Source organism: Anser brachyrhynchus (genome assembly GCF_964034855.1).
Source record: "Anser brachyrhynchus genome assembly, chromosome: 14".
Lineage (NCBI taxonomy): Eukaryota > Metazoa > Chordata > Aves > Anseriformes > Anatidae > Anser > Anser brachyrhynchus.
In genome coordinates, this window is record NC_137709.1 from 12,743,027 (window position 1) to 12,752,344 (window position 9,318).

Below are 9,318 nucleotides of genomic sequence, written 5' to 3' on the forward strand. Positions count from 1 at the left end.
AGCGGTGGAGCGAACTGGTTTTATTGGGGCATGGCCACCCCCTGCCCGCACCGAACACGGTGCGGTACCCAGCATGAGGAGGGGCAGAGGGGCCTGGGGAAGTAATGCCATGGGCGAGGGGCAGGGGCACGGCTGCCCGGTGCCATACGGGGATGCAGGAGCACCCTGCAAGCAGCTCTGGGCAGGATGCAGCCCCTGGAGAGACCAGCTCGGGGAACAGCAGGGTGCAGGGAAGGTCCTGCTCCCCTCCACACCATCTCCTGCCCCAGGGGAGCAGCCCGAGGACGGGGGGCATGTTTCGCTCGGGTGAAGACTGTGCAGCCCGGGGAGGGCCAGGGGCATCCCCAGGGTCAGCTGAGGTCCAGCTCGGGATCGGGGGCTCTGCCGGGTGGTGGGGGAGGCGCACGGAGCTGCCAAGAGAGGGGAGGAGATGCCCGCAGGCTGAGGCCAGGGGCTCCCCATTGCCCTGAACCCCAGTACAGAGGCTGTGGGGATGCACAACCCCTTTGTGGGGATCTGGGACAGGATTTGGGGGGGGGAGAACATCGCAGTGAAGGGGCGCTTACCGGACGGATGCGGGTGGCCGACAGGTCTGGAGAGCTCTGCCCGCTGCTCGTGCCCTCCTGCCTGCCAACTGCACCCACGCAAGAGCTCAGACACGCTCTGTGGGCCCTCCCAGACACCCCCCGACCCCCAGCACTCACCTCCCAGCAGAGTTTCAGGAGACGGATTGGAGCCCACGCTACTGCCAGGCACGAGGCTGGGTGGGGAGAAGGGCGGCGGGGACGGTGAGGGCAGCTCCTGCGAACACAGAGCCGAGCGCTGGAGCAGGGCGGGCAGCACCGGGACCCCCCTGCAGCCACGGTCACTGTCACCAACCTGCCCAGCCATCCCCCGAGCCCCAGTGAGCTCCTCCACCACCAGCGAGGGGAAGACGCCGACGCGGCCATCAAAGTCCCCCGTCCAGAAGCCGTCGTCCACCTCGTCCTCAGCACGGGGCAGCACACGGATGATGGCACCCTCGGGGAAGCTCAGCTCCTCGGGGCTCTGTCCCTCGTAGTCATAGAGGGCTCGCACCAGCCAGGCTGTGGGGAGGGGGCTCAGCACCATGGGACGAGGTCCCGCAGCTCCATCCCGGGGCAGCGATGTCCCACACACCCATGCCCCACACACCCACCTCCAGGCTCCAGGACCAGCTCCGCGGCCATGATGCTGGAGAGCTGCCGCTGCAGGGCGGCCCCCGAGGGGCCCACGACACCAGTCCCAGTGGCCAAACTCGGCTCGCTGCCCACACAGCCCAGGGACAGCAGGTACTTCTCGGGGACGTAGCCGATCTGGCCTGCCTTGTTCCGAGCCTGGTAGGGCAGAAGCCACGTTACCATCCCAGTGACATGATGGCATTTGGGTCCCCCTGGCCCAGAACCCTCCAAAACTGCCCCCAGCTTTGTGATGAGCTGGAGGGCAGACCCCAGTCCGCTCCAGCTGCCCACACACCCACCTTCACCCACTCCTCCATGTCACCATCCTCGATGACCTCCAGCTCCTCTCCCTGTGCGATGGACAGCTCGTCCGCCTGGCGGCCCTGTGGGGAACAGGGGACAGCGTGTCACAGCCAGGCCGGCAGTGCCATCCCCACGAGGGCCGGGCACCCGTGGCTTTACCTGGTACCCGAAGATGACTCTGCAGGTGTAGGGGTAGGTGCGGGCGGTGTGGCCGGGCTCAGCATCCTCGAACGTCTCGTCGCTGTCGTAGTCATCGAACTCGGCGGGGTCCAGCCCCGCGGGCTCCTCCTCGCCCGGCCGGGTGCTGCTGGGGGTGCGCGGGTGCTCCTCGCCCGCCCGCACAGCCCCAGCCAGCCAGGCGTCCACGTCCAGCCCCACCGCGCGCAGCAGCGCCAGCCGCGCCTCTGCCTTCGCCTTGCCGACCTGAGGCACGGACCGGGAGGGGATAACGGCACGGACAGGGCAGGGATGGGGAGGGATGTTTTCAAGGGATAAGGTGACAACAGTGGGGTGGGGGACAGCCAAGCCCCATCCCCAAGGACCCGGCCCCCAGCACGGCTACTACATGGCACAGCATCCCAGCACTGTGCTGCCACTGCAGCTCCACGTCCCTGTATACCCCCGTCCCCAAAACCCCTTGAGGGCAACAAACCTCGAGGCCACGCCAAGCACGTTTGGGACCCACCTCTGCCTTCCGGATGTTTTCTCGCACTTCCTCCATCTGCCGCTCCACAGCGGCCGCCTCCGCCTCAGAGACCTGCTGCCTCCTGGCCTCCAGCCTCTGCAGCACCTGGGGGGCACCAGCAGGTCGGGACGGGGGGCGGTGGGATGGGGCTGCAGCTGCTGCCCCTCCTCGAGGCCCCTGGGAGGGACGGCCTTGGCCACGCACCCACCTCCTCGCCATGCGCCTTGTTCTTGCCATCCCGGGTCACCCGCGTGGCCCAGCGCCGGGTCTCCTTCTCCAGGCTGGCCCCGCCGTCCTCCGGCTCCAGCAGGGACACCTGGGCGAGGACAGGGTGGCTGGGAATGGTCTGGGTGTGTGGCCTCCCCGTGTTGTACTGCCCCCCACCCCACCTACTTCAGGGATGCCAGCGAGCTGGAAACGCTGCTCGGGTGCCAGCGTGAAGGCGGTGTGGTCCTGCAGGAAGAGGAGGAGGTCCTGCTCCCGGCACACCTGCGGCGGGGAGAAGCATGGGGCTGGGGGAGGGATGCTCACCCGTCCCCATCTGCCAGCCGTCGGGGACCCGGGGACGGGTGGCGTTACCCGCGTGGCCGCCTCCGAAACGCTCTGGAACCACTCCTGCGTGGCCCTGCAGGTCTCCACCTCCGCCTGGCCCGCCGTGGTCAAGTGGTCCCGCAGCCGCTCGTAGAGGTCGCCGTCCAGAGCCTGTGGAAAGCCAGTGGCAGACCCCCACATGGCCCCCGTGTCTCCTCGGGGACAGGGCAGGGGACCATGCCAACAGCATGGGGACCTGTCCCAGCCCTGCGAGACCCCCGCCGTGCCCTGCCCAGGGGGGAGCAGTGGGGTGCTGTGCCCCCCAGCAGCCCCGAGCTGGGGAGGTGTCCCCAGAGCTGCTACCTGCATGACGGCGGGCAGCTCCACGCGGTAGTAGTGGTCCAGGTGGGCATTGGCGGACACCAGCGTGAGGACGTACTCGTTCTGCACGCCTGCAAGCTGCCTCGAGTACTCGGCCAGCTGCGCGGAGAACTGGGGGACGGGGACAGCGAGGGGTGGTGACGAGGTGGGGGACACCGCCCCGCATGGTCCCCATGCCTGGGGACCTCGCCGTCCCCGCGCTGCCCACCTTGGCGCTGAGTTTCTGCAGGCTGGCCTTGGTGTGGAAAATCCTCCGGTCGCTCTTGCGGAGCCTGGGGATGACAGGGACAGTGTGACCCCCTGCGTGTCCCCACCACTCCCGCTGCAGCCCCCGTCCCCTCCTCACCGTGCCTCCACGTCGGCTGCCTTGTCCTTGGCTACCTCGCTGCTGTGCTGGAGGTGGGTGAACTGCTTCTTCGCCTTGTCCAGCTCCTTCACCGTCTCCAGCAGCTCTGCCTGTGCCTTCTGCAGCTGCTCGATGCTCTGGGAGGGGGACGTCAGCCCTGGGACCCATCCCCACTGCCTTCACCCTGTCCCGGGGGCGACGTGCCCTCACCCCGTACCTTCTTGAGCATCCTCTCCTTGGACAGGCGGGCGGTCTTGGCGGCCTCGGCGGCGAGGCTGCGGTAGCTCTCGGAGGCAGTGACACGGGCCTGCCCGGCGTACGTGGTCCCCTCGATGACGCCCTTCCAGACAGTGAGGACTCCCCTGCAGGGATGAGGGCAGGGGATCAGCCACACCGTGGGGCTCCTGTGCAGCCCTGCTGAGGCTTCTGGGGATGCCCAGAAAACAGCAAAGCCTGCCCCTGCCGTCCCGCTGAGCTGGGTACTGCATCCATGGGGACATCCCACCCACGACTGCATCCCTGAAGCACCCAAATCCTGGCCAGCATTTGCCATCTCCAAGCTAGGAGGGCCACGCATCAACCCCTGCCCCTTGTCCCCATCCCCATCCCCCTGTAGCTCACCTTGAGTCACCGGCATCGCTGCGGCCCCGCTGCCAGTCCCTCTTCACGAACTGGCTGGCCAGCCTCTGCAGTGCCTGCGGACAGACCCGCTGTCACCGGTGCTCCCTCGCCGGGCACCCCGGCACCCTGCCACCCACCCTGGGGGTGAGAGCGAGTCCCCTGGGGCTGGCTGCCCACCCTGTGGGTGTCCCCAGGGGGGCAGGTTGGGGACAGAAAGCAGCCGGTGGCAGGAAAAGGAGGCGAAGGCTGGCCCGAAGGCAGTGCCAGGGGGTGCGGAGGTAAAGGAAAGCCCCCCCAGGTGGCGGCTTTCAGGAGCAAGGACCAGGAAGGGGACATCAGCGAGGGACGCTGGCTGTGAAGGCAGAGTGGAGGAGCCCCAACAAAGCCAAGCGCAGAGCGATCTGAGCCCTGGGGGGGGGGACACGGGGACAGTCCCTGCGGGGTGCTGCACCCACCGGAGAGTCCACCGAGAGCACAGAGCAGGCGAGCAGCCGGGAAAGCAGCGGGGCAGCAGCGGGAGGGAGGCAGAAGGTGCAGCGCAGCAGGGGGCCGAGACCCCCTGGAGCCCCTTGGGTGCTGCTGGGGGAGAGAAGAGGGGGTCAGGGGGGTCGGGGGACCAGAGGGTCGGAGGGGTCAGGGAGGTCAGGGGGTCAGAGGGGGCAGGGCCGGGGGTGCCAGGCGCGGTGGCACTGTCACAACCCTGCGGGCCGTGGCGGAGGGGACACGAGGTGAGGGTCACGGGGTGCCGGCTGCACACAGCACGACCCCGAGGGACGCAGCGGGGCCGGGCTGCGGTGCACGGAGCCCGGCCATGACCCAGCACGGGCCGGGCCGCCACCCTCCCGTGTCCTTCCCCGCGGGCCCGCGCACCCGGGGAGGTGCCGGGAGCCCCCCGAGGGGCCGGGGCCGTTCCCGACAGCCCGGCCCCGTCCTCACCTGCCCGTACTCCCGCTCGATGGCGGCGCGCTGCTTGCTGTACGACCTGCGGGAGAAGGCGGGGGGCAGCGGGGCCGGCGGCGGACCCCGGCAGCCCCCGGTGTCCCCCCCGGTAGCCCCCGGTGTCCCCCCCGGCAGCCCCCGCCCCCCGTCCGGCCGTACCTGATGTCCTCCAGCAGCTCGGCGTCCCGCTGCTGCTTGCCCTGCAGCCCGCAGAGCTGCTCGAGGAAGTGCAGCTTCACCTCCTGGCTCAGCTTACCCTGCGGGCACGGCACGGCTCGGCTCAGCCCCGGGGCACGGCCCCGCCTCCCCGCCCCGGCGCCCCGCAGGGCCCCGGCCCCGGCCCCGCGCCCACCTTGCGCGGCGGCGGCTGCATCCCCCCGGCGCGGCGCCCACCGCCCCCACCCGCCGCGCGCCTGCCGGGCCCGGAACTGCGGCCCCGCCCCGCCCCCTGCAAGCCCCGCCCCCTCCGCACCAAGCCCCGCCCCCTCCGCACCAAGCCCCGCCCCCTCCGCAACAAGCCCCGCCCCCTCCACAACAAGCCCCGCCCCCTCCGCACGAGGCACCGCCCCCTCCGCACAAGGCCCCGCCCCTCCGCACCAAGCTCCGCCCCCTCCGCACCAAGCTCCGCCCCCTCCGCACCAAGCCCCGCCCCTCCGCACCAGGCCCCGCCCCCTCCGCACAAGGCCCCGCCCCTCCGCACCAGGCCCCGCCCACATAGCCACGCCCCCGCAAACAAAGCCCCGCCCACTCACGTGCCCATACCATACAGGCCCCGCCCACCGGGGTGAGCCCCGCCCCCCGCGCTGTGCCCTCCTCCCTCTGCGGGCACAGGGGGGTGGGGGCGGGGACATGGGGACAGGGGGATGGGGACATGGGGACAAGGGTCAGGGGGACATGGAGACAAGGGTCAGGGGGATAAAGGGGCATGGGGACATGGGGACAGGGGACACACGGACATGGGGACACGGGCACGAGGACAGGGGGACATGGGGATGTGGGGACAAAGGGCCATGGGGGTGGGGAGACACGGAGATGGGGACACAGGGACATGAAGGCATGGGGATGTGGGGACAGGGGGACAGGGGGATGGGGGACACAGGGACATGAAGACAGAGAGATGGGGACATGGGGACACAGGGGTAGGGGGACAAGGGGACACAAGGACAGGGGGAGAATGTGATATGGGGACGGGGGACATGGGGGCACGGGGACATGGGGACAAGGGGATGCGGGGACACAGGGGCTCCAGGCGCGGTGTATGGGGACACGGGGAGCCCTGCGGCCCCGGTGCTGGGGTGCGGGGACACGGAGCGCTGGGGCCATGTCCTGCTGCGGGGACAGGCAGGGCACCGCTCCCGGACATGGGGACATGGGGACACAGGGACACGTGGGGTGCGGGGACACTGCCACCCCTCGCAGGGAGGGTGCCCGGCCCCTGGCCTGGCCGGCCCCTGCTGCAGGGACACTGGTGTGGGGAGGACAGTGCCACGAGGCTCCCCAGCAGCCCTTGCCCCCCTGTCCCATCCCCGTGTCCCCATGTCTCCTGTCCCCATGTCCTCATGTCCCGGTCCCCATGTCCCCATTGCCTCTCGCTCCTCTTTCTGCTGGCACTTTCGTCCCGTGCTCTGTCCCTGGGGGGCTCCCCGCCGTCCCTGTTGCCCGCCCAGGGCATTTTGGGGGGCATTTTGTCCCTTCGCCTGGTGTGACGCTTTATCCTGGGCCGTGTCACCAGCTGTCACCAGCTCCGGGGGCACGTGGGGAGCCGAGAAAACGTACTGGGGGCCCCGCAGCAGCGGGTTGGGCGCAGGAAGGGGACAGCCGGGGGTCCCACTCGCGGTGTGGAACGGGCTCGTCCAAAGCCACCAGACCCGGGGACGTCTGTTCCAGGCATGTCCCCGCTGCCCCTGCCGGGGAACGTCGCGTGTCACCTCCCTGCAGCGGTTTGCAGATCGTCCCGCCGCAGCCACCAGCGGCTGCTTCCTCCTCCCCAGCCCGTCCGTGCAGGAGGCTGGGAACCCCCCCGGCCCCCGCGGCTGCTGCCGGTGACATCCCCGGGGGGCCACCGCAGGCCACAGCGTCCTGCCGGGCTGCTGAGAACGGGGGCAGCGTGCACGCACGTGGCAGGGGAGGAAGAGGAAGGGAGCCGGTGGCCGTCCAGCCACGGTGACGCACAGCGGGGCCAGCCTGCCGGTGGCTCTCGAGGGGACGCAGCTCTGGCGGAGGCCATCCTGCCGAAATGTCCCTGCCGGTGACTTCGCCCGGCGTCGCCGCCACCTTCCTGATCAGCTTGGCCACCCAGCTCCCCGTGGGTAAGTGTCCTGGTGGCTGTCCCCTGGCTCGGTGACACGGGTGACAAGGGGCTGGGCACAGCAGGACGGGGGGGACCGTGTGGGATGTGCCGACACTTGGCACTCAGAGGGGGCGGCCGCGTGACACGGTGACAGCTCCCACGGTGCAGACCCCTGAGCCCTGACACCGGGGGACATCTGGCCCAGGTGTGCTGGGGGACAACTTTCCCTCCCGGCACCAAAAAGCAACACGCTGTCCCCTGTTCCCTGGATGGGGAGCGGTGGCACAGTTTGTAGGGGACCGGGTCCCCGCACAGGGTCCCAGGGGCACGTCCGGGCATGCAGTGGCCCAAAATCGGGGGGAGGCTGGGGGGGCTGCAGTGCCCCGGCTGCAGGAAGGGGCCGGCTGTCACTTGCTTGGCAGTGGTTTTTTGGGGCCCTGCTCGTTCTCTGCTTCTGCGTCAGGCGAAAAGCCTCCGACCGCAGGGAGCTGGCGAGCTGCGTGCAGCCAGCTTGTGTCAGGAGGAGGAGGAGGAGGCAAGACCCTGGTGGCTTCGTCCCAGCCCTGTCCTGGTGTGGGTGGCCGTGTCCTGTGTCCCCCATGCTGGGTGGGACCCCCCAGGGTCCCTCGTCCCAGGCACCCCGGTTTGCAGCCAGGGGGGTGCTCGGGTTCCTGGGTGCCCACACTGCAGAGAGTCACTTCTGCTGGTGGCTCTGCAGGGGGATGTGACAGCTCCTGGGGGTCCCCGTGGGGAAGGGGCACCGGGAGGTGCTCTCGGCCCAGCCCCACATCCCGTGTCCTCCACAGCGTGTGGCAAGGGGCGCGTCTTGCGGCCCCTCACCCCCCAGGAAGAAGCCGAGTGCCCCAGCGCCTCCGTGGAAGCTTTTCTCAACAGCACCATGTCCACCCGCGTCCTGCCCGCCCTCTACTCCGTGGTGCTGCTCGTGGCGCTGCCGGCCAACGCTGTGGCCTGCTGGGTCCTGGTGGTCAACTTCAGGAGGTGCTCCAGCTCCCTCTTCCTGCTCAACCTGGCCAGTGCCGACCTCCTCTTCGTCCTTCTGCTGCCCTTCAAGATCTGCTACCACCTCTTGGGCAACCACTGGCTCTTTGGGGACTACCTGTGCCGCGCCACGGTGGCCCTCTTCTATGGGAACATGTACGGCTCCATCCTCTTCCTCACCTGCATCGGCCTGGAGCGCTACATCTCCGTGGTCCACCCGTTCGTGCTGAAGGGCTCCAGGTGGACGTGGGGCAGGGCGGGCATCTGCGTGGGCATCTGGCTGCTGGTGGGGCTGGGCGTGAGCCCCCTGCTCTTCTACCCCCAGACAAAGCACAGCTCGCTGCTGAACATCACGACGTGCCACGATGTCCTCGGAAAGGATGAGCAAAAGTTCTTTGACTCCTATTTCCTCTCGCTGGTGGGGCTGGGCTTCGGCGTGCCCTTCGTGCTCATGACCATCTCCTACAGCTGCATCCTGGCCCGGCTGCTGGCCAAGCACAGAAACTACCGGCACGTGGTGTGCGTCCTGGCCGTGGTCTTCCTCGTCTTCATCCTCTGCTTCACCCCCAGCAACGTGCTGCTCTTCATCCACTACCTGCTGCAGGACACGGTGTGCAGCAACACCGCCTACATCTGGTACGCGCTGGCCCTGGCCTTCAGCGCCTTCAACAACTGCTTCGATCCCTTCATCTACTTCTACGTCTCCCGAGATTTTCGGGGCTGGCTCCGCAACAGCTGTTGCCCCCAGCGGCTCCGGACACGGAGGGGGTGGGAGAAGGCAGCCTCGTGCCTGAGGTCCAGCGAGCAGACCCAGCTCTAGGCGGGGCTGGGGACATGGGGCTGTGTCCCATGCGGAGGGGACCCTGCTCCAGCTGCCAGCCTGGGGCTCACCCCCGCCGAGCCCCCTGTCCCCAGCTGGGAACGGCCCAAGGGGGGACAGAGCTGCTGCCCCGAAACCTTCAGCAGCACGGTCCCCACCGCTCCGTTCCTGGCGCTGCCACCTCCGTGCCCCTGTCCCGCGGGT

The 9,318-nt window shown here is 69.4% G+C and overlaps 2 protein-coding genes across 3 annotated transcripts; one reads left to right on the forward strand and one right to left on the reverse strand.

Annotated features, from left to right (window-relative positions):
* Nucleotides 1-5: 5 nt before the first annotated feature.
* FCHSD1 (FCH and double SH3 domains 1) lies at nt 6-5,455 on the reverse strand. Of its 2 annotated transcripts, XM_080555977.1 has the most exons (20): nt 5,358-5,420; nt 5,165-5,262; nt 5,003-5,048; nt 4,522-4,642; nt 4,067-4,140; nt 3,663-3,807; nt 3,446-3,582; nt 3,308-3,371; nt 3,082-3,210; nt 2,767-2,889; nt 2,581-2,676; nt 2,396-2,503; nt 2,188-2,292; nt 1,662-1,925; nt 1,499-1,582; nt 1,178-1,355; nt 880-1,085; nt 705-801; nt 567-634; nt 6-410 (listed from the first exon to the last, which is right to left on the reverse strand). In XM_080555977.1, exons 6-20 carry the CDS (start codon nt 3,672-3,674, stop codon nt 351-353), a joined length of 1,731 nt encoding a protein of 576 aa, XP_080412103.1. In that variant the 5' UTR covers nt 3,675-3,807; nt 4,067-4,140; nt 4,522-4,642; nt 5,003-5,048; nt 5,165-5,262; nt 5,358-5,420; the 3' UTR covers nt 6-350. The 2 variants fall into 2 exon arrangements, with proteins under 2 accessions (XP_080412103.1, XP_080412102.1); XM_080555976.1 differs by lacking the exon at nt 4,522-4,642 and having other exon boundaries at nt 5,358-5,455.
* A 699-nt stretch (nt 5,456-6,154) lies between these two features.
* LOC308178014 (proteinase-activated receptor 3-like) lies at nt 6,155-9,241 on the forward strand. The gene is made up of 2 exons (XM_080555978.1): nt 6,155-7,314; nt 8,102-9,241. The coding sequence occupies exons 1-2, from the start codon at nt 7,242-7,244 to the stop codon at nt 9,112-9,114; spliced, it is 1,086 nt and encodes a 361-aa protein (XP_080412104.1). The 5' UTR covers nt 6,155-7,241; the 3' UTR covers nt 9,115-9,241.
* The last annotated feature ends 77 nt before the right edge of the window (nt 9,242-9,318 follow it).

What these genes read in the sequence shown, in the direction of transcription:
- LOC308178014 (XM_080555978.1), top strand. Translation starts at nt 7,242, where the DNA reads ATGTCCCTGCCGGTGACTTCGCCCGGCGTCGCCGCCACCTTCCTGATC. An exon ending in GGCCACCCAGCTCCCCGTGG is followed by an intron (nt 7,315 to 8,101) that starts GTAAGTGTCCTG and finishes TGTCCTCCACAG; the next exon opens with CGTGTGGCAAGGGGCGCGTC.
- FCHSD1 (XM_080555976.1), bottom strand. Translation starts at nt 5,378, where the DNA reads ATGCAGCCGCCGCCGCGCAAG. An exon ending in TGCAGAAACTCAGCGCCAAG is followed by an intron (nt 3,211 to 3,307) that starts GTGGGCAGCGCG and finishes CCCGTCCCCCAG; the next exon opens with TTCTCCGCGCAGCTGGCCGA. An exon ending in ACAAGGCGCATGGCGAGGAG is followed by an intron (nt 2,293 to 2,395) that starts GTGGGTGCGTGG and finishes GGTGCCCCCCAG; the next exon opens with GTGCTGCAGAGGCTGGAGGC.